This window comes from Furipterus horrens, unplaced genomic scaffold (genome assembly GCF_987537825.1).
Source record: "Furipterus horrens unplaced genomic scaffold, mFurHor1.1.pri manual_scaffold_7, whole genome shotgun sequence".
In the NCBI taxonomy this organism is placed as follows: Eukaryota; Metazoa; Chordata; class Mammalia; order Chiroptera; family Furipteridae; genus Furipterus; species Furipterus horrens.
In genome coordinates this window covers 18,301,741-18,326,491 of record NW_028327177.1, presented here as the reverse complement: position 1 = coordinate 18,326,491, position 24,751 = coordinate 18,301,741, and the positions used below count along the sequence as shown (strand labels likewise).

Here is a 24,751-nt window from a genome sequence, read left to right as displayed (position 1 = left end):
ACAGCCATTCTCGGCGGTGCAGATAGACACTTAAGAAGCTACACCATCGTCTCTCAAGACGGATGACTGCCGACGACGAGCAGTAAGATTTTAAGAAACAATAGAGACTAACAGGTTTAGTGACAGACCAAAGAAGTTTTTTCCTCTTGCAATTATTTGACATCTAAAAGCAATTAGTTAAATACACACAGGAACAATTGCTTGGTGTAAATACTATTGTCTTATTTTCTTTTCTCATTGGAAGTTTGAATACCATAATGGTTACATTCTGTGCTTGTGGGTAGACAAAATTATAATAATTTCAGTGTCAATCATTCTTGTTTCCTGTATCAAATAAATACTGTAGCCAATGAAAAAATAAGTAAACATTTAAAGAGCCTTGCTACCTCTCCTTGGGAATTAGGAGTGAAATAATCTCACATAATTATATGGATAATTAAAAAAGCAATTGTATAACATTTGAACTTAATAAAGTATTAGTCACATGTGTTAAAATAGATTACTATTTTTAGCCAATACTTATTTTTCACTTTTGTGCAACATATGAGTCTTAAAATATATAATTATTTGCATTTTTTGTTGTTATACATGTTTTCAAGTAAATATTTGATCATCTCTATTCTCTCCTGTCCTGAAATAAGATACTTCATAGAAAAGGGACTCTGTTGGTAAGTAAGCATTTTATTGAATCAACTATTTTAAACATGTACTAAAAAGTGTATGTTGATATAACTATAACCAACAGAAACGTATTAGTTATTTTCTTATTTTCTTTAGTTCAAAATGCTTCTAATTTAATTCATGAAATGAATATCTGTCTTTATTCTATTAGGTTTAAGTCTGACATTCATTTATGATTTTTCCTAACATAAATATGTAAAGTAAGCAGAAATTCCAACAAAGATAAAGGATCTCACCTGTTATAATACCATGAATAGATCATTCTGGAAAGTGCATATAATAGGATTATATGCTATAACATCCAAATATAGCTTGAATTTAACTTACAAAACCTTATGGAATTGGTAATAAAAGATGACTTTCTTTCCTACCCCTTGAAAGGAATAGAAATTATTAAGTGGCTAGTCTTTACATAGCTGGAGATAGTGTTCCTTATACTGCCTGATTACTCAATAGAAATTATAATAGCCATAGGAAAAGGTATATAAGTAGAAGAGTATGTGAATAGTTAATATTGTTAATATATAATATTTATTGAACATTATCTTAAGAAAACACTGTAGTATGAGCTGTATCTCAGTTGATTCACAAGAAGTCAGGCTACTATGACTATCTATATTTTTTTCAATGAGAAAATTGAGGCTTAAAGGATATAAAAACTTACCCCAAAACACACACTTACTTAGGGCAGTTAAAGTGGGAATGCGGACATGAGACCATACTGAAGGAACATTTCTTAAGTAAAAGTGCTAGACATTTTCTAACAAAAGTGATTGAAGTGTGGCCTGTATAAACTCAAACAATATGACTTCATAAACTCAATAAAACAAAGTTCAAATTATATGATTAAATTAAAATTTCTAAAATATGTCATTAACCTTTAAATGTAATTTTATCAAAAGAGCAACTACCTATCTTGCCATTATTCTATTGGAGTAATCTAAAAACCTACACATTTACACTATTTAAGTGTAATTAATCATTCTTTTTACAAAAATAATTACATAGATATCAGCTTTATAGTCTTATCCACAGGACTGCATTAGTATATATTGTGTCACACTGAAAAAAAGTCTGTGTCTAAGATGTACAGTACTTGTTCAACATGAAGGAAAATTAATTTAGTATAGATAACAATAAAAATTATAATAACCATTACTCTCTCACATAGCATGCAAAACCCTCCTCTAGAGGCTGTTTATACTATTAAGCTAAAGCACAAAATCCTTATAAAGTACTATTTTTAACAAAATGAGTTTTGTATCTGCTCATTACAATCAATTTAAAATAAATTTGTAATGACAAATTTTTGCTTTTAAAGTGGATCTCTTTATTCTAGTAAAAACAACTTGTATCCACAGCAGTTTTTTCTTAATAATTCTCATGAGCCAGAATGTGAAAAAAGAAAGAAACAGACAAGCAGAAGTAATACAGTTTCATAACTACTTATTGTATACACTAAGAACAGTTATTGGGTTGGCCAAAAAGTTTGTTTGTTTTCCAAAAGGTAGCCCTACTAGTGCTTTAACGTCATTGAAAATAATTTTGTTAGATTGTATTGTGATAGCTGTCATATCAGTGTGCTTTAAAAAAAAAATCAAAATGGCAAAATTTGGTGTAGTCATTTTAATATTAAAGAGGAAAGAAAATACACAACATTTTCAGTATATTGTGCTTTATTATTTCAAGAACAGTAAAAACACAACTGAAATGCCAAAAAAGATTTTTGCAGTGTATGGAGAAGGTGCTGTGACTGATCGAACATGTCAGAAGTGGTTTGAGAAGTTCCATGCCGGAGATTTCTCATTGCGCAATGTTCCACGGTGCGGTAGACCAGTTGAACTTGATAGTAATCAAATTGAGACACCAGCTAAGAACAATCAACGTTATACCACATGGGATATAGCCGAGAACTCAAAATAGCCAAGTCAATAGTTATTGTCAAAAATTAAAAATGTGTCTTTTTATTTCACAAAAAATCCTAAGTGGACTTTTTGGCCAGCCCAATATATATAAGGGTCTCTCTTAGCATGCATTAGAAAACAATTTATACTTTAGTTGAGAAGGCTTATATTAATGTTACCTACATATTACTTTTAGATTGCTCTCAATCTTCATCAATGATCTAAGTTCACTGAAAGAGTTAATTGTAGTCATTAAATAATGTGATGCTATCAAATCAAGCTTTGTCCTTTAAATTGTCCTAAGGTGTAAGGATATTATGAAATATCTCCCACAATAGTTAAAAATAGCCCACTAAATAAACAATTATGAAATAAATAAATGAACAAATGAACAAAAGTATACTTTGTTATTGCAGTGTATGCCAAAAAGTTATTTACGTTTCAATGATTTTCTGACACTGGGCAACATTTATTCCAAGTACGTGGTAACAACAACAATATTATACTTTAATTCTATCTGGATAACCTGAGGGTGTTTCCGGAACAAACGAGTACTAAGTATTACAAAATAAGAGTGAGTTCACACCATTATTACAACTCATTGATATTATAAATATATTTCTCAATGTTCATTTTATATTTGTTTTCGTCTAATCAGAGTGTGATTTAATTGGAAATGCATAATTTACCTTATATGGATTTTATAATCCTAATGAGTGCATTTGTAGGTTTCAACTAAATTACAGGTGATAGCTTGTACTATTTTTAAATGATAATGCCTAAATCACCATCTTGGTAACCCTAGGCAAATGAACATTCCGTTTTATTACTGCATCACTTTGCGTAACAAAGAATAAATACTGTATGCTAAAATCACTCATGTTCTCACAGATCCTTCCTTTTAAGAAAGTTTACTCTGGTATAAACTTTTTATCTCAACACCTTTCAAAAAAAGATAAATCTTGAATTTCATACTGTTGAGTAAATAATGTTATCAAAAGCAGGAGACACTAGATTTTAGTCTCTACTGTAGTAAGGAAGGGAGATTAACCAGATTGTATAAATTCTCTGAATTTTAGCTGTCCCATCTTTAAAATTGGAAGAGTAATATTTTACCTGCCTGATTTAGTATCAGATAAAATCTTGCAGTTTCATTCTCACAATATTGTACAATTTTAAGGAAATATCAATTCTGAAATAAATTTGTAAAGAGTAGATTTTATTGAACAATTCACTGCGTAGTTTTTCAAAAGATGAAGCAGTATTATGTAGTTTTGCAGTATCAGGAGACTTCAAAAAAGTCATAGTCCAGATTTGATATTCATAAGGCCTTGCATTTCTCTCTTCCAATTTTATTGTCTTATATTTTTGTATTGACTAAGAAATGACACTGTATTCTGCACTATCTATAAGGAAATAAAGTTGGGTAATGGGAATATTTAACCTGGAAGGAAATCCCATCCAGAGTCAAATTGATCAGAACATATTTGAAATGCAGATGGTAACCTAGAGGTGGATTTCACCCTGGAGAATTTTGACCTTGATTGAGCCCTTGCTTTGTACAAGATCCATCAATTTTATAAAGAATGTTCAACATCATTATTAGGCCTATACTCTGCCAGCTGCTCAGCAATGTGGCTATCTTTAGAATTTCATTATGTTTCTAAGGATATACCTAATGATATGGCAAGTCAGGTTAAAGTAGATGGCAGCATGACAGAGTCATTCCCATCAAATCCTGAGGGAAACAAAGTGGCTTAACACATGGAATGCAAAAGAAACCTCAAAGTCATTGTTGTAATATACTTACAAGTATGTAGAAATCTCTTTCAAAGATATATATTTATTCATGTAGTTCACCAGAACATTACTGTGTACCCACAATAAGCCAGATATTATGCTTAATTTCGGAGATGCATTTTAGTAAGAGAAAACACTTCCCTACATTCATTGATTACCATGCTCCAGTAAGTGGAACAAGTGGGGGTAAAATTACTGACATAGTTTTTGTGAAATCAAAGGGCGTGTAAATTACCTATATTGGAAACTGATTTCATATCCAAAGATTATAAAAGGTAATATACATAAAGGTCTAATTTGAGATAGATGCTAATACTTGGAGATCATTGGAATTAATGAACAAAAATCAAAGAAAAAACACACAAAATATTTTTATATTATTTATAATTAACAGTATAAATATAGCATCAGGGTGCTTTTAATTTTACATTATTTTTTTCCTATCCTATCAGATTCACTTCACATTTACAAAGTACCAAGTATCAGGTGCAGGGCAAAGTTCTGGGAAAAAAAATTATCAACACAATATTATCCTTGACCTTCAAAGAAACACAATTTTTACATAAATTATATAAATGTTAAGAATGATGGAAGCAAAATAATGATTTGTAGTACATCTGTATTTTTAAATTTGCTTCTTAGCCATATTTAATTTCTTTTTATTTTTTTTCTGAAGAATTATTTCCATATTCTTATTTTTATTAGTATTGCTATAGGTGTTTTTAATATATTTTAAAGTATTGGTATGTTCAAATGATGTCTCCATGGATAACATTATTTTGAATTAAGAAAGATTTTTCTTTATAAGTGCTGAAGTATCTGTTAAATTTTTGGCTAATTTTTTTTTAATGGTGGACAATTTTAATTAAATTTTTTAACAGTAATGTGTATACACTTTGGCTTAAACATTTTCACCAACATTGAATGTTTATTTTTCAAAATACCTTTGACAAATTTTTATTTTGTGGTAATGACTATACTATTAACAGTGACAACATACCCAGTCAATATTTCATATTTACATAGCAACTTTCAACATAAGACCAGTTTTGTAACTACCAGTTTATACTTCTTAATCCCTTCATGTTTATCACAAGGATCCCCAACTTGCCTCTGGCAACCTCAGTTTATTGTCCATACATATGAGTCTGTTTCTGTTTTGTTTATTTTGTACTTTAGAGTCCACATACACGTGAAATCATATGGTATTTGTCTGTTTGACTTAGTTCACTTAGCATAATATCCTTTAAGTCCATCCATTTTGTCACGAATGGCATGATTTCATTCTTTTAATGGCAAGTAATATTCCATTGTATACATGTACCACACTTTTTTTATCCAACTGTCTATTGATGGGCACTTGGGTTGTTTCCATACCTTGGCTAATTTAAATAATGCTGTAATGAATATAGGTGTGCATAGGTGCATATATCTTATTGAATTATGATTTTGAACTTCTTTAGACATATATATTCAGAAGTGAAATGGCTGGGTAATAAGGTAATTCTATTTTTAATTTTTTTCAGGCACCTCCATACTGTTTTTCACAGTGGCTGCACCAGTTCGCAATTCCATCAACAGTGCACGAGCATTCTCTTTTCTCCCATTCTCGTTAACACGTGCTGTTTGTTGATTTATTGATGATAGCCATTCCAACAGGTGCAAGATGATATTACATTGTGGTTTTAATTTGCATTTCTCTGGTGATTAGTGACATTGGATTGTTTTCTTTTTTTGGTTTTGAGTTTTACAAGGTTTTTATAAGCTTTGGGAATTAATCCCTTATGGCTTCCTTTTCCATGCAAACACTTTTTAGTTTGATGTAGTGTCATTTGGTTATTTTTTCCCTTGCCTGAAGAGATGTATCAGAAAAAAAAAATATTACTAATAGAAATGTCAGAAAATATACTGCCTATGTTTTCTTCTAGGAGTTTTATGGTTTCAAATATTAAAACTAAGTCTTTAATTCATTTCAATTTTATTCTTCTATATGGTGTAAGAAGGTTGGTACTCTAGTTTCTTTCTTTTTTTTTTTTTTTTTGCATGTATCTACTCAATTTTCTTAGCACCAATTATTCAACAGACCATCTTTACCCCATTGTAGGCTCTTGCCTCCTTTGTCAATATTAATTGAACATATAGGTGTGGGTTTATTTTTGGGCTCTCTACTCTGTTCCATTGATCTAAGTGTCTGTTTTCTATGCCAGTACACCATGTTGTTGTTGTTTTTTATATATTATTATAACCTTATATTATAGTTTGATATCAGGTAGTATAATACCTCCATCTTTGTTCTTTCTCAAGATTGCTGTGGCTATTCATGATCTCTTGTGGTTCCATACAAATTTTAGGATTATTTCATCTAGTTCCATGAAAAATGTCATTGGTATATTAATATGGATTGTATTAAGTGTATAGATTGCATTTGGTAATATGGATATTTTAATTGTGTTAATTTTTCCTATCCGTAAGCACGGTATATGGTTCCATTTATTTGTATGTTCTTCAGTTTCTTTCTTCAATGTCTTATAATTTTCCAAGTACAAGTCTTTTACCTCCTTAGTTAAATTTATTCCTGGGTGTTTTATTTTTTGATGTAATTGTAAATGGAATTTTCTTTTTTATTTCTTTTTCTGATTGTTCATTATTGGTGTATAAATATGCAACAGATTTCTAAATGTTAATTTTCAATCCTGCTACTGAATTCATTTATCAGTTCTAGTACCTTTTTAGGTGAACTTTTAGGGTTCTCTATATACAGTATCATGACATCTACAAATAATGACAGTTTGACTTCTTTCTCTCCAATTTGGATGCTTTTTATTTCTTTTTCTTGCTTGATTGCTATAGCTAGGATTTCCAATACTATGTTGAATAAAAGTGGTGAAAATGGACAACCTTCCTTGACAAAAATTTTAATGTGCCTCTTTCATCATTTTTGAGTTAGTATATAATTGTCCACTTAAAGTTTAAAATATGTTGTTGTTGTTGGCAGCCGTCCGTCTCGAGAGACGATGGTGTAGCTTCTTAAGAGTCTATCTGTACCGCCGAGAATGGCTGTGCAGTCCGACTCGGGAGTGACACGGTATCTGTCTCCTCCCGTGTTGAATCGACATCTTGCGATGATGCTGGAGTGTCCTCTCCAGTGAAGCTGAAGCTACAGAGCCTGGGCAGGGTGATATGGAGGGTCTGCTGTTGCCCATGCAGCAGACCCCCCCTCTCTTCGCAGCTGAAGGGTCCAAGGGAAAGACGGAATCAATACAGCTTGGCTTCAGGTGCGCCGCAGGAGTTACCGGTGTTGACTACAACGTCAAACCGCCTTAGGGACTCCCGCTCCGGATTTTCTGCCGGGGTTTACTCCCTTAGCCTTTCCCCTGAAGAGGTATGCCGCAAGGCAGCGGAGGTTTTTTGGAGTCAGAGTTTTCCTTCTCTGTTAAAATATGTATTGTGGTAATAACATGCATGGAAGTGAAATAATTAAAAACAATAGCCTAAAACACAGAATGGGAAATTGGAAATATACTAATGTAAAGTTCTTACATTATTTGATAGATGGCATAATATTATTTGATTATAGGTTTTGATAAGTAAAAAATACACGTTATAATAATAAAGCAAGTACCAAAAAACTGTATAGCTAACAAGTTAATGCAGGAGAACAAAATGATGGTAAAAATAGGAACAAAAAACAGGTAGGTCCCATAAAAAGTATATAGTAATAAGTTAGACAATCTCAACCATATAAATAATTACATTAAATGTAAATGATCTAATGATTCAAAAGACTATAAAAGGCAGAGACTTTCAGGCTATAGAGAAAATTAAGATCCAGCCATGTGTTATCCACTAGTTAATCTAATCTAAATAGTTATTCCAAATATTTATTGTCTTAAAATTTGTAGGCAATTTGTTCATAACACAAGAATATCACATATCAATATATTAAAGTGTAAATACACAATTACATTTAAAGTCCCAACATCTCATGTTTTCAAAAAATACATAAAAAATTCTCAATTAAAATCATTTTTTTCTTTCATATAAGGTTAAAAAATTATTAGGAAAAAACTGGCCTATTACTACAAACGATGTTGTAATGATAGGGATAAATGCAATGCCAGAGATTACTTTTATAAAGGAAATAATTCCACTGAAAAGAATATGGCTGTGGAAGATAGCTACTTAAAAATAATCAAGGCATTTAATAGATCAAGTATTTTAAAATGACAAAGATGAAGTTAATACTTTTTCATGGCTTCAAATCACCATTTAATTATGTTTCATATTTCATAATATAAAATTATCCCCTCCATACCCTACTGAATGTTAATATGACAGACAATACAGTCTCATTATATCAGTATCACACTAACTTTTTGGTTTACCAAAAAATAACCAATCTGCATGATTTCCCCTCTAAACTTTTTTTAAACCACTTATCTAAATAAGTTCTATTGAAATGAGATCATGTAGCACTCCCTGCTTTTTTAAAAAAATGTGCTTCTGGATGTACTAAACTACTTTAATTTACAGACAGTGATATAAAATTATTTTAGGTTTTTTTCTGTTATATTTTTGGTCTTTTGCAAGGATAACTTTGTCTGGCATTTTTGTGACCTCTGCTTGGAATCTTCTTTAGATAACTGACCTTCTTTTTGGACATCTTGGGGGAATCAGTTTTCTTAAGGAATGGATGTTTAGTACACACCTTTTCATTGAACTTGTACTTTTGGAAATTCCACTGCTGCCATAGATATCTGTTGTAAAATGATCTTTAAAATATTTCTATGATAAAGTAAATAGTTGAGATCTTATCCCATAACATAAATAACAAATACATTTATGGCAAGAACATTCAGATTATATTCTATAGCAGTAATTTTCAACTGGTGTGCTGTAAGAATTTTTAAAACATGAAATACCTGACTATTTAGTCAGGGCACTGACCTATCTATCCTCAGTTTATCAAATTAAAAAAAAATAATGACAACAGCCAAAACAATAGCCATCCAGTGTGAATGAATCAAAATTATACCTATTTTTATGAGATCAGCAAAACATTAACATATTTTGGGGTGTGCTGCAGAATTTTACTAATTAGTGTATGTGTGCGATGAGAGGAAAAAAAGGTTGAAAATCACTGTTCTATAGATCGACGGCACATCTGCTGAGCATCTATTTCCACACAGTTTCCCCTAATTCTGCCATTTCATGGCCTGACCATTTTATGTAGCTTTCAAATGGCAGCACAGGCTACGGAATCACTTGCTGTTGTACTAAACAGCTGGGAGGGCAACAGCATAAAGTGCTTCTCCTACTACCATCCAAGATCAGAATGGGTTAGGTGTTCATATCAGAGAACTTTTCATTTTATCTACAAGTGCCTTCTGTGCTGTCCTGGAAAGGGAAATGTGAATAACCTAGTATCTGGAAATGACTGAGAAACAGAGATGAATCATCAGTTTTTATCTTTCAAATTTAACCATGTATTATGATTACTCTGAACACTGCAAACATATCTCACACGCTACTAGGTGAGCTCAGATAGAAAGTAGAGAGCTAATAAATACACTTCAGCTAATTTAACAGAACTACTAATAATAACACTTTTTTTTTTTTTAATGGAAAATACAGGCCAAATGGCAAATTAGTCAGGGTGCCAGGACAACAGGCAGGCATAAGCCAGGACTGTCCAGCACAAAGAGGGACACACAGCCATTCTAAGATAATACACACCCAGTGCAGTGCAGATATGTGACTAATTAGGAGTTCATCAGTACTAGAGGTATCATTTGACCTGGGCCTTAGAAAATGACTAAGGGTGTATAGAATTTGAACGTGGACATAAGTGTTACAAGAATACGAAGGAGAGTCGGCAGGAGAAGCAGAAATGTGACTGTCAAAGTGTGAAGGCTTTCAGTGTAATCCCAAAGTTTTGAACTTATGACTGTGTGGCCATTAAAGAACTTTAAACAGAGGAGTGATGTCTGATTTGTATTTTTAAAACATCAGTGGGGCGGAACTGTGGGAAAAAGTCTGGCAGGAGAGATAATGAAGTAAGTGGCTGGTTGACTATGACGGCAATGCAGGCAGTAATAATGAGGGCGAGAAAAAAGAGGCACGGGGACTATGCAGTCCTTTGAGGTGGGGAGACATCAACCTCCCGTAGCTAAGGGATCCATTTCCTTGAGAATTTTTAAACAGCATAACCCATGGAACTTGGTATTTTATATTACCCAGCTGGAGAAGATTCTTAACAGAGAGGTCAAAAACTGAAGAGCATAGGAAATGCTCTGTCAAAATCAACTATTCTGTGGGCAAATGACAGCATGATACTCAAAGATGCACTTCCTGTGGAACTAAAGTGAGACAAGCAGATTACAATTTAAGAGAGGGATATAGTGGCTGACTGCTGAGAATCAAGGACAGCACATAGGACAGCGTGCAATGCAATGTCAGACTTAAGTAGCTCTGATTAAGCAAAAGTGGCTTGCAGACTATAACACCAGGAAGCATAATGACATACCTACAAAGAATGAACAGATCATGAAACAGAGGGCGTGAGGCTGCTGATAGTGGCTTGATGATGATTATGAAGTTGTTATGTGACCTACATTTCAGTTAAATTCACTTTGCTCCAGTTTCAGTGAAATGCATTTCATTGGTTGCATTTTGGTGTTTAAGACTGATCTGCTACTATTCCTTGACTCTTTCCTTGTTTTATTTATTATTTGACACTCAATAAACCACAGCTATGTGCTCAAAACAGGAATTCACATGTGTCTGTGGGGAGAGAAATCACACAATGCAAGTCTGACAATTAAAATGACACATCCTGATTTGGCCACAACTGTCCTGCTTCATGCCTGTTGTCCAGCTTAAATTTTAATAATTTCCCCTTTACTCCCAAAACCTATCTTAGATTAGTAAAATAAACTATATGATGATCCCAAACATAATTTTGTTCTTTATAAACATTTAGGGAGACGGTGGAACTTGAAATATATTTGGGGAGCAAATATCACATAATTTAAACATCTTCAGGCCAATGAATTGTTAAACCATTTATTCTCATCTTTATTTGGAAACAATCACAGCTGGTGCCTGGGGCATGAGATAGAATATGTTTCATAAAGAAGGGTTAGAAAATGTCTTATAAGGAGATATTTTATAAATATTAAAGAATTTAATTCAGAGGTCAGAAAATGTTTTATAAAGAGATGTCTTGGTGCTGAGTCTGTAAGAATGAGCAGCACTGAAGCAAAAAGGGGCAGAAAAACATTTAAGATGAAAGGTCTAGAGACAGAAAGCAGTATAGCACATGTGGGGTGTGTATGTATTTATAATACTAAGATAATATACCTCAGTGAAAGGGAAGGTACAACTGAAAAATAATTGGTGGTAAATACATTTAATATTTGGTCCTTAATAGACCCTCCTAAATGGACAAATAAACAAATGAACGAATGGGTAACATGAGATACATTTATTGAGGGATGATGACTTTAGGAAAGGCTCTAAAAGGGCAAACTCACCTACAGGACAAATCTGACCTAAAATGTAGTGGTTGATTGGCCTATACTATCTGTTAACATATCTTTTGTTTTATTGTTTTCATAAAAAATTAGATGACTATACCTAAAAGTACTTATTTCAAGTTCCACTTTAAAATTAGCCTGTCTTTCTGCAGGACAAAATGACTACAGTCAGAGAGGGCAATGTCCCTGGTAAGTGGGCATGTGTACAATCCAGCTTCCTGTCAGGCTTCCTCACTGCTTCGCTTGTACGGATTCCCTACTTTTCAGAGTGTGACCTTACATGTGGTACTTGGGAGCATAATCAAACTGATGAAACTGTAGAACTTCATCATAACTAATAATATATATGTAAAAGCTTCCTATTTCCTCTAGCGTATTAATATATGAACCTAAACAATAATGAAAGCATAATAACAATAACTACTAACCATGCACTATGTCCCAGACACGACGCAGAGCTCCTTTCAAACTCATGGATCTGTGTCATAGCTCCAGACACTGCTAGCGATATGATCTTGAACAAATTAACTTAGTTGCTTTAATTTTTTTAAAATTTAATTTTATTGCTGTTCAGTTATAATTGTCCCAACTTTTCCTCCATTGCTCTCCCCTGCCCCGCCCACCCACAATCAATCCCAACCTTGTGATTCATGTCCATGGGTCCTTTATACTTGTTCCTTGACTAGACCCTTCCCCTTCTTTCCCACGTTATCCCCCTCCCCCCACCCCCTGGTCGCTGTCAGGTTGTTCCTTATTTCCATGCCGCTGGTTCTATTTTGCTCAATTGTTTGTTTTATAAACCTTAAAGTATTTATTTGGGAAATGGGGGTGAAATAACATATCTCATATGGCTTTTGTGAGTGTTAAATGAATGACACCATGTAATTTAAACACTGAACACAGTTCTTGACATACAAATAAGAACTCATTCATTAAAAGGATATTTTCAAATTTGAAATCTGGGCACTTGGAAAGTTGTGTAAGTATGAGTTGCAGAAGATATCCGACCAAGATGCCCACTCGATTTTCATTAATATATTAACCCTTAAAGGAATTTTATTTTAATACATAGATTTTTTAGTCTCAGATCAATAGTACAAAATTCTTTGCCTCTTAAAGATATTATGAAGGCATAGTTAGTAAAGAACTGATATTATATGTATTATACTTAATGTTTTGATAACGTTAATGCATCTGACAAATACAATAAATATAAAACTGCTTTGCTAATTTCACAGAAAAATTTGAATTAAAAATTCACAGAAATGCATATGAATTCTTATGAAACTCCCTGTTTGTCTTAAGCACATGCACTTGGCATTCACAAACACTAGCCTGAGGCACTTTTTAACATGAATGTTTTCAGATATTTAATCACAATAACTATTTATTGTAAAAACACATATTACTAATTTAAGGTAAAGAAAAAAGGACGGTTATCTGCCAAACTCTAATTGATAAGAGCTAAAATTAGAGAGCAGTCAAAGGAAGTTCTCTGAAAAATTGTCCCTATCTGAGAGAGAGAGAGAGAGAGAGAGAGAGAGAGAGAGAGAGAGAGAGAGAGAGAGAAAGAGAGAGAGAGAGAGAGAAACAGTAGAAAACAAAAGATACAAAAATATTTGATTGGTGTTTCAGAATTAGAAGTCATTTATGCTCACCAATTACACAACAATTTTTTAATTTTTCATATTTTTTTCAAAAGATATATGTATTTAAAGTGCAAATTTACACACATTGACTCTTCTATATGGACACCTCTCATACAAGCTCGGTTTATACACTAAAAAACAATTCATTTCTCTGAGTTAATTATATCAAATAACTGTATTCCATGAACAAAAATCCATCAGTAGTGTATTAGCTAGTTGTTCACCTAAAGTAATATATTTGTGGAGAGTCAAATTTTAGAAGTTCTTCATCCTTTTTCCATTTTTTTCAACTTCAATTTTACATTTATTCATATAATGATAACTTCACCAACTATCTACTCACTACCAAGTAATGTGCACATGTGACCATGTTACCATCTAATAACTTATTTATAAGATGAGCTTTATTACTCCTATGTGAATTACAAACTCAGACTAAGGTAATGAGGTCAGGTGACCAAGTCAGTAATTAATAAGGAACTAGGACTTGAACTCAGGGCCATCTGAAGACTAAATGAGCTTGGAAATTTTGATAGGTTTCTATTAGTAACAATTTTTAAACACCACACAATTAGAAAATCCATTAGATAATTTTCTTAAAGAGACAATGTGTGTTGGCAATAAAAGTAAAATGTAGTAATTAAAAATTTAAAGTTTCATTTTTCTCTAGCCACTAAACCAAAATTCTTATTAACAGAACAATATGTATTTAGCCACATACCAATGTATTGGAAAAAAATAATCAGTAAACACTGTATTACTCATAATGCATGGGGTTTTGTTGTTTAGGCAACCTTAAATTTAAAAGTAAGTCTAAAATATTTTGTGAAAGATATCAGTGAACATATAATAAATATTTTTAGAAGAAGAAAATAAAATTTGTAAAAATGTAGAGTTGCTTGTATTGTAATGACAAGTATCCATTTCCTTACTTACCTACAAAAATTTCACATTTCAAAATATACCATTTTATGGTAAATTCAGATTACAAGCTTTTGTAATGCAATAATTTCATTTAATCAATCATTATAGCACCACCTATATTTTAAGGAAAATTATTTTGACAATTCTCAATGATTAATTTTTTAATTCAAAGTTAACCACATTTCTTTTTTTCCAAATATATGTTACTTTAACTGTAGATTCATAGGACGATTAGATAAGAATATTTAAAATTATTAAAGCTTTGAGTAGTAAAGTTAACAGAACTATTTGAATAGCATTCCTATTTTGCATTTAAAAAATAAAATACTAACTCACTTGAAAACTGAATTGCAAATCCAGATTTGCTGATATAAAAATCCGTGTCAAACTGGATGGTCACTATATTGAGCGTGCTATGGATTCCTTCAGGAATCAGAGATCCACTAATTTCCTTCAAAAGCATCTCATTTTCTGGTGGACCATCCCAAACTCGGAGTATATCATGTGATGCTTCCGTATCGAAAGCAAGAAACTGTAGGCTGTGGGAAAAACATACAACTGTTTAATTATTTTAAGCACAATTCAGTTTTAAATAAAAAATATAACAAATGTGCTTCTTTGCTCTTATTAGTTACTCTTTTTATTCTATCAGATAAAAATATAAACAGCATATGTAATGTTAATACATTTTTGAACTTTTTCTATAATTTATCTCTTTAGAATGTGATTAAAGTATTATTATATACCACCTTTACAAATTGCTAAAATTTCAGGTATACATTCTTTACACTGTTTATGAATTTCAACTCTGGCAACAGGAGGTGACACTTTTGAAGGATCTGGTAAATGCCAGACATTGCAAAATGCATTATTTTTTTGTTTGTTTAATTGTTATAATGACCCTATGAAGCAGGAACAATGCTCCAATGGTCCAAAGGGTGGCAGAGTCATGAATTGAACTAAAGTTTTTCTGACTGCGTAGTATATATTTTTACCAATGCTTCATGATTGCTTGTTTTATTAAAATCAAATGAGAGTTATCCCCAATTGCAAGAATAGTTCACATTCAGAAACCAATCAATTTCATCACAATGACAGGTAAATGGGGGGGGGGAAATCACATAAACATCTCTATACAGAAAAAATACAAGTGTTTTTAAAAATTTAACGTAATTATCACACCCAGCAATCTAGGAATAAAAGGAAACTGCCAGAACGTGAAAAGTAACATTTATCCACCTTCCAAAAAAATGAACAACCCCCCAACTGTTTTATATTAAGTCTATTCTGCTTTATATTTACTCTAGTTTGTGCCAAAAAATTAGAAATGCAATTACAGCAACAGATCAACTCTTTCTACGTATATATCCCACTCATGTTTGATATGTGAATTGTCATAACTTTAAATTTGAGTTGCAATTTAATATCAAATGTTGTTCTTTAATTTTAAAAAGTCCCAGAATCCCATTGAAATTAATATTTTCAAGTTTTATAATTCTAATATTTAAATAAAACCATGCATTATCTATACTAAATAAAAATAGGCTTAGGATTGTTCTAGTGTACTCTATTTTATAGAGTTCTGCAAACTCCCTTCCAAGAACAATATACCAGTTCATATCCAATAACATACCAGTTTTCATCCAACATGGCATTCAGTACACCTGTCAGCATGTTTTTGAAGGGCAATACTTGTTTTCTATAACCACTTCCACCCCCTTGAAGCCTGTCTGAAATTCCATTTATAGAAAGAATAAATTCCTAAGTTTGAAGTTATTGTTTTGTGAACAATAATAACTAGCTCATATGACAAAGACAATTTGGTCATTGATTAATCCATTCCCAGCCATAACTCTGACACTTCACCTAAGACTGAGAGCATGTGACAGACTTGGAAACCTGATCGCTGTTGATTTAGGAGGCAATGGTTCTGCTCGCATCTAAAGGACAGCGATGTGAAGAATCGTTAGCCACCTAACTAAGCAGGAAAGTAACATCAAATCTCGGTAAAGGGGCAGAAAGCAGGTGCTCCACAGATATGTCTAAAGCCATACAAGTCATGGAGTAGTTTGGTCCTACTTCTCTTATTTTTTATAAGTGTTTGTGAGGCTACATTTTTTAAAATCCTCACCTGGGACTTTCCCTCCCCCCCCTCCCCCCATTGGTTTTAGAAAGAGAGAACGGGAGAGAGAGAGAGACATCGATATAAGAGAAAAGCATGGATTGGTTGCCTCCTGTTTGTGTTCTGACTGGGGATCTTACACTCCCTGATCCGGGGTTGAACAGGCAACCTCGATATATGCCCTGACCAGGAATTGAACCCACAACTCTTGAGTTATGCGACAATGCTTCAACCTACTGAGCCACACAGTCCAGGGCTTCAGGCTAAATGTAGAATAGTGACCTAGACAACTGTGTGTACCTATCAAAATGGTAGACTCAGTATTTTAAGTCATCAAGAATTAAATAAGCGCCCAAGAAGCAGAAGAATTCTCCTCCCTCTGTGCCCTCTAATAAAGACGAAAAGCCTCTTTTTAAGGTGTTATATGAGCTACCAGTGTGGCCAATAAATTAATAAATTATGCTTAGTAATACTTTCTTTCAAATGTTTAACAGAATAAAACCATTTTTCTTTACCAACATTTAAAAATATTGAAAAATCCTGGTATTGATTGATATTGTACTTAGGGGCTCATCAGGAAATCCAGATTCTCTAGTAATTTTGACAAAATGAAGTCCACTTACCTGACAATGTTTCCTGGATCTACTTCAATCATCCACATGCAACGCAGATTATTGTCATATGGAAAGGGATAACCAGGTGATAAAATTCTTCCTGATGATTCTCCTTTAAAACGACCTCCACATTCAGCTAATAAAAAAATAATAATGATAAAAATTTAACTCACAATTTAATACTAATCTTTTCAAAACAATCTATAGATTTTACAAGTGCACACGTGCGCGCGCGCGCACACACACACACACACACACACACACATTACCTTAAGGAAAATAAGAATTGAGGGGGTTCCAACCCAAGTGCCCATCAGTAAATGAGTGGATCAAAAAACTGGGGTACATTTATACAATGGAATACTATACAACAGAAAGAAAGAAGGGACTTCTACCTTTTGCAACAGCATGGATGGAACTTGAGAATATTTTGCTAAGTGAAATAAATCAGTCAGTAAAAGACCAATGTCATATGATCTCACCTGTAAGAGCTATCTAATGAACAAAATGAACTAATGAACAAAATAGAACCACAAGCATGGAAACATGGAACAGACTGACAATGACCAGAGGGGAGAGGTAATGGTGAAAAGGAGGAGAAGGGACTAGACAAAGAACATGTATGAAAGACCCTGAACATAGGCAACACTGTGGGAATTGGCTGGGAGCAGGGACGGTGGTTGGTGGCCAAATGGAAGGAGGAGGGTAAAGAGGGGAGGGAATTGGGACAACAGTAATAGAATAACAATAAAAAAATGATTTAATAAAAAATGGCTACACATACAAAAAAAGAAAATAAAGATTGATTCCCCCTCTTCTTGAAAGTATATATTTGTGGATGCGTTCTCAGATTAAGATATTTATTAAAGAACATTTTGCACAATAAAACAAGAGTGTCAAGTTAGATCATATAGAAGATAATAAAATGAACACAGTTTGGTATTTAAAAAAAAGACACATTCAAAAACTCTGAGTTTAGGCTTCCAAACATTGAAAATGAGTTGTTAAGGGGAGGGATATAATTGTGGGAGAAGGGATGGGCTGGGAGGGGGGAGCAATGGGGGAAAAATGGGACAACCATAATTGAATAACAAAAAATAAAATTAAAAAAAAAAAAGAAAATGAGTTGTTAAATAATGACAATTTACAAGGGGGAAACAGATGGCAGATGCTCACCGCTAGTTGGTTGCAGGCTAAACAATTCATCATCTTGCTACCCCACCTCCAAGAAAAAAAACTAATCTTTCCTTGAGTCCCTCAGGCCTTCTCAATTTCACTGTCCTTTTATTCCCCTTTACATCACTTACAATATTTTCCCTTTTAACTTTCCAAAAGGCAAAGCATCATTTTTATTAATTTCTTTGTATATTAAATGATTTTTAATTGATATTGTATTACAGTTGTCCCAATTTCCCCCTTTTGCCATCCTCCGTCCATCCCACTCCCCAATTCCACTCCCACAGTCAGTTCCCATGTCGTGGGTCATTCATACATGTTCTTTGTCTAGTCTCTTCCCCTTCTTTCCACCATTATCCACCTCCCTCTTCCCCTCTGGTCACTGTCAGCTTGTTCCATGTTTCTTTGCCTGTGGTTCTACTTTGTTCATTAGCTTATTTTGTTCATTAGATTCCTCTTATAGGTGAGAACATGTGGTAGTTGCCTTTCACTGCCTGGCTTATTTCACTTAGCCTAATACTCTCCAGTTCCATCCATGTTGTCACAAAAGGTAAAAGTTCCTTCTTTATTTCTGCTCTGTAGTACTCCATTGTGCAAATGCACCAGTTTTTTTTTTTTTTTTTTTTTTTTTGATCCACTCATTTACTGATGTGCACTTACACTGTTTCCAGCACTTAGCTATCGTAAATAACACCACTATGAACATTGGGGTGTATACCTGATTTGGGATTCTCAGGGTATAATCCCAGCAGTGGAATCACGGGGTCAAAAGGCAGTTCTATTTTTAGTTTTTTAAGGAAACTCTATACTGCTTTCCACAGTGGCTACATCAGTCTGCATTCCCACCAACAGTGCACTAGGGTTCCCTCTTCTCCACATCCTTGCCATCACTTGTTTGTTGATTTATTAATGATGGCCATTCTGACAGATGTGAGGTGATATCTCATTGCAGTTTTAATTTGCATCTCTTTGATGACTAGTGATGTTGAGCATCTTTTCATATGTCCTCTTTGGAGAAGTGTCTATTCAGATATTTTGCCCATTTGTCTTCCTGGTGTTGAGTCATATAAGTTCTTTATAAATTTTGGAGATCAAACCCTTGTCCCATGTATCATTGACATATATGTTCTTCCATACAGTCAGTTCCCTTTTCATTTTGATGATTTATTTAGCCATGATGAAGCTTTTTAGTTTGATATAGTCCCATTTTCTAAATTGTTTCCTTTACTTCTCTTGCTCTAGGAGATGTATTGGCAAAAATATTGCTATGTGGGATGTCTGAAGTTTTACTGCCTGTGTTCGCCCCTAGGACTTTTATGGTGTTATGACTTATATTTCAGTCTTTTATACATTTTGTGTTTATTCTGGTGTGTGGTGTAAATTGGTGGTCTAGTTTCTTCTTCTTCTTCTTCTTCTTCTTCTTCTTCTTTTTTTTTTTTTGCATGTGCCAGTCTAGTTCTCCCAACACCATTTATTGAAGAGGCTATTTCTAATTCATTGTATGCTTATGCCACCTTTGTCCAATATTAATTGACAGTAGAGATTTGGGTTTATTTCTGGGTTCTCTATTTTGATTTATGTGTCTGTTCTTGTGTCAGTACCAGACTGTTTTGATTACAGTGGCCTTGTATAGTTTGATATCAGGTATTGTGATCCCTCCCACTTTGTCCTTTTTTCTAAACATTGTTAAGCTCATTTCAAGTCTATTTTGATTCCATACAATTTTTTAAAATATTTATCTAGACTTGTGAAATATGCCATTGGTATTTTAATAGGAATTGCATTAAATCTATAGATTGCTTTAGGTAGTATGGACATTTTAATGATGTTAATTCTTCCAATCCATTATTTGTATCTTCCTTAATTTCTTTCTTCAGTGCCTTGTGATTTTCTAAGTAAAGGTCTTTGACCTCCTAGGTTAAATTTATTCCTAGGTCTTTATTTTTCTTGTTGGTACAGTAAATGGGATTTTTTTCCTAGTTTGTCTTTCTTATATTTCATTGTTGGTATACAATAATGCCATCAATTTCTGAATACTGACTTTGTATATGATTATTTTGCCAAATTTTGGTGGAGGCTATAGGGTTTTCTATGTACACTATCACATCATCTGCAAATAATGACAATTTTACTCTCTCCTTTCCAATTTGAATGCCTTTTATTTCTTTTTCTTGTCTGATCGATGTGGCTAGAACTTCTAGTACTATGTTGAATAAGAGTGGTGAAAGCAGATACCCTTGTCCTGCTCCTGCTCTTAAGGGAAAACTTTCAGCTTTTGCTCACTGAGTATATTGTTGGCTGCAAGTTTCTTGTATTATTATATTGATTTATGCTCCCTCTATTCCCACTTTGGTGAGTTTTTTCAAATGGGGTGCTGGATTTTATCAAATGGCTTTTCAGTATCTAATGATATGATCATGTGATTTTTGTCCTTCATTTTATTAGACTATTAGATTTCTTACTTCAGTTAAATATAGTCTGGTTTTGATTTAATGTGGTCTCATTTTTATAAAATTTATTGAACTAAAATGTTAGTATTATCATAGACTATAATTAAATGTTTATCTTTTGGGGGATTCCTCTCCATTTTAATACTACGTAATATACTGGGATGTTTGCTATGGTCTTATTTCAGCAAGCAGATAATCTAGAAAGAACTCTGTATTTAAGAAGAGAGAAAGGAAATATTTTAATATATTGCACAATATTGCTAAACTCTAGAAGAAGGGAACACTCTTTTATGTATTACGCATTTTAAAAAATCTACATATTATTTTCTACCAAAATGTAGCCTAAACAATGTATAATATTTGCTTAAATATTTGAAGATATTCTGATATTTTTCTTGTTATCTGTGCTGTTTCTACCTTACTCAATTTAATCTTCTTGATTTTTTTTTTTTTTTTAAATTATTAGAGCAAAGCTCAAGGACTAATTTTTAGCATTTGGGAGAGATCTAATAATAGAGTCTAATGGTTCAAATTTTCAGGTTTTGTTCATATCGGTAAATTTGTTTAAAAGATTTTAGATATTATATTTCAATGCAATGTGATGGTTAATTTTATGTGGCAGCTTGGCTAGGCAAGAGGGCCCAGTTATTTAATCAAACACTAGCTTAGGTGTTGCTGTGAAGCTGTTTTATCAATGTGGTCAACATCTACAATCAGATTACCTTTGACAATGTGGTTGGCCTTTAACCAATCAATTGAAAGGCCTTATGAGCAAAAACTGAATTTTCTAGAAAAGAAATTCTCCCTCACAACTTCAGTATAAGCTTCTGCCTATGCTTCTAGCCTTTTGGTCTTTCCTAGGGATTTTGGACTTGTCAGCCAGCAAAATTCCCTAAAATAAATAAATCTTTTAAGAAAAACAAATTATAGGTAGGTAGAGAGAGAGAGAGAGAGAATTTGATCTAGAGCTAGTATTCTGTTGATTCTGTGTTTCTGGAGATCCCTGACACACATACCCAGAGGACTAAGCAATTTTGCTTTGGATTGTAACATCAGTTCAATTTAATTTATAACAATCTGTTTATTTTTTAAGTACATAAAAAGATATCTGTATTCAAAATGTCACTACCACTTGTGTTTTTTTCTCAATTTTAACAAAATTTTGTTGAACAACTAGAACTATATAACTAAATTCATATTTTATTATTTCTTATAATTTATCACTATTATTGGCATACATTCATTATGCAAATAGGTTTGATGCTTTATTTCTCTAGATTGATTTTTAATCATCTGCAGATTAAGCTGGAGTTATGTGCAATATGTTTTATCTTGAATTTAAATATAGCTCTTTTTTTCCTCCATATTTCTTTGCTACAAATATTGCTTGGTACCTTGACTTCAAATGAGCCAGGGTGGTATGCCATTAACACTAGAGATCATTTCTGTAAAAAGACTTACATTTTCAGGATAAAAATGAATGTGTGTAAAGAAGATATACTGGTTAAATCCCTCCAACTATGGTGCTTAAAAATTAATATTTTTTTATCAATATATGGGCCTCAGAAAATTATCTAGAAATAATTTATATATTGGATAAAAAAACGTTTCTTATTTGACAGAAGCCAAAATATAGCCATATAAATATTTAAGGTTAATAAGCACAGAAGATTATAAGCTTAGGCCAAGTGGTAAAGCTATTAATTATTGCCAGTAGGAACACCATCTAAAATAGAATAATTGGTAGGAAGAGAATAGACAGGGGGAATGTTAAGAATATTAAAGGAAATGGAGAAGCCAAAGGACATATATGCATGACCAGTGTACATGAACTAAGGGGGGGTTGTTGGAGAGAAGTGAGGGTACTTGGCGGAGGGGGGCAAAGGGAGAAATATTGGCAAAACTGTAATAGCATGATCAATAAAATATATTTAAAATGGACGTAAACTTACGGTTCATTTCTATGTAGGATATAAAACATAAAGCAACAAATGAGCAAGCAAGACAAGCATACAAAGAAACAAGCAAAAAATAAACACCCCAAAACCCCATAGATACAAACAAGAGAATGATGGTTATTGCAGGAGAAAAGAAGGTGAGGGGAAGACAGAGAGGGTCAAAGGGGTCAAATACATAGTGACAGGAGATTAGACTTCAGGTGTCGAGAACACGTTAACTTCTTGAGTTCGAGTTTAAGTTGTGTGTAGACAGATGGGATCACTTGAAAAGGTACAGTGTATTTTGGTAACTCTTGTAAAGAGATATTTCATTACAATCTAAAAGATCATCCTACCAATACAGGAAGGCAGAGGGTAGTCCCATGCCCTCCTCTCCCCAGTCATGCACTTGAGAAGGCTACTTCCATGGAGAGTGTAGCCGGGATTGCACCCATAAATGATAGTGCTACCAGCAAAGTGGCCTTGGTCACTGATCTTGTATCCAAATTGGGGAATGCCAGGATCTTCACAATGTGAAAGTTCAAAGCCTGTGAAAAGAATATAAATTTATTAGAGGTGAAATTTAACAGAAAACAATAAAATTCTACAAGTCATTTCTTCCTGATATTTCAATACAGTTGCATTACTCTCTCCTAGTTGTAGTATTCTTGCCATATTTAAATTTGACAGGACACAACAACCTTAGAGAACTTTCCTGTTAGAACTTTTTGTATTTTTCAAATGATACTCCAAGGTCCATATGACTATTCCATGGCTTGTTATAGTACAAAGCTTCTTGCCTGCTTCAAGTGATTTACAGCTAATAATAGATTCTGATCATTATAAATACCAGGATCATATCATCAAAAATTTAAAATTCATACAAAACATGTGAGATTATAACTGTCCAAGTAACAAACATGTCCATTGCAAATATAAATTTAGACTGTTTTACTACTACAGTCTTAAAAGAATGTGATCTAGATTCATATTTAATATATACTTTATCAAGAGGTAGTATAACACAGTAAGTAGCTTGACGTCCTCTGAATTGTTATTCTGCCTTCTCCAGAAATGTACAGTCCTGAAAAAATGTCACAGGAAAAATAAAATAACACATGTTGTTTTTCCTGAATGTTGTCACTGGGGGGTGTAATAATTTGTGTTTCTGCAGAGTTGGCGCTTTTTGCATTATTTTTACTGGAAACTTGGGACCCGGGGGCCACAGCAACCCTTCGTAAGGTATTTTGCAATTGTAACAGTAGTAAAAAAATGTCATAGAAATTTACCTGACTTTAGAGGTTCGTGTTTACATTTTGAGGGAAAATGAGTTCCAAGACCTTACAGACATCTCCAGGCTACAAAAACTGGAGGCACAGGAGGCTACTCTGGCCTTTGGAGAGATGCATGCAAACCCCAAAGGTTACAATAAAAATTCAGGATCCTTTCTATCCCATCTCCAAGGAGCAAAGGTTTTTCTCTCTCCTTTCCAGAGTGGACAGGGAGACAGCTATTCTTTCAGCAGAGCAAGTCTACATTGCTTCACCCCTTATCCCTGTCCACCTGTGTATATATTTTTCTACCTGGTTTTTATCTTGTTACTACAGGGTTAAAGGCTGGCTCAAAGTGGGGAGCTGACAGGCTTATTATTGCTATTATTATATTACCTTAATAATAATCTGATCTCTCCAGATTCAGAAGATCTTGTGTGCATATTCAGAATAAAATGAGTATAGATGGATGTTAAAAACCTAAGAATCATAGCACAATGAACTGTTAAGATTTTGAAAGAACTAGAAAAGGATACTTCATGTTTTAAACCAAACATAACACTAGTAAGCAAAACCTAAGTCCCTAGCTATGGAATTCTTCTAGTTTTAATCTTTAAAAAATAATAATAATAATTTGGTACAAAATTATGCCATTTATGTCTTCTGAGACTAAAGGATGACAAAG

At 33.2% G+C, this 24,751-nt stretch overlaps 1 protein-coding gene across 3 annotated transcripts in view; it reads right to left on the bottom strand.

The window, feature by feature from the left end:
• CSMD3 (CUB and Sushi multiple domains 3) overlaps nucleotides 1–24,751 on the bottom strand; it is a 908,638-nt gene that overhangs the window by 252,060 nt on the left and 631,827 nt on the right. For all 3 annotated transcript variants that reach the window (XM_090283433.1, XM_090283434.1, XM_090283435.1), the window contains 3 exons: nucleotides 23,152–23,343; nucleotides 17,242–17,368; nucleotides 14,833–15,035 (listed from right to left, as the gene is read on the bottom strand). In XM_090283433.1, coding sequence (XP_090139559.1) covers nucleotides 14,833–15,035; nucleotides 17,242–17,368; nucleotides 23,152–23,343 — 522 coding nt within the window. The remainder of the gene's footprint in view (nucleotides 1–14,832; nucleotides 15,036–17,241; nucleotides 17,369–23,151; nucleotides 23,344–24,751) is intronic.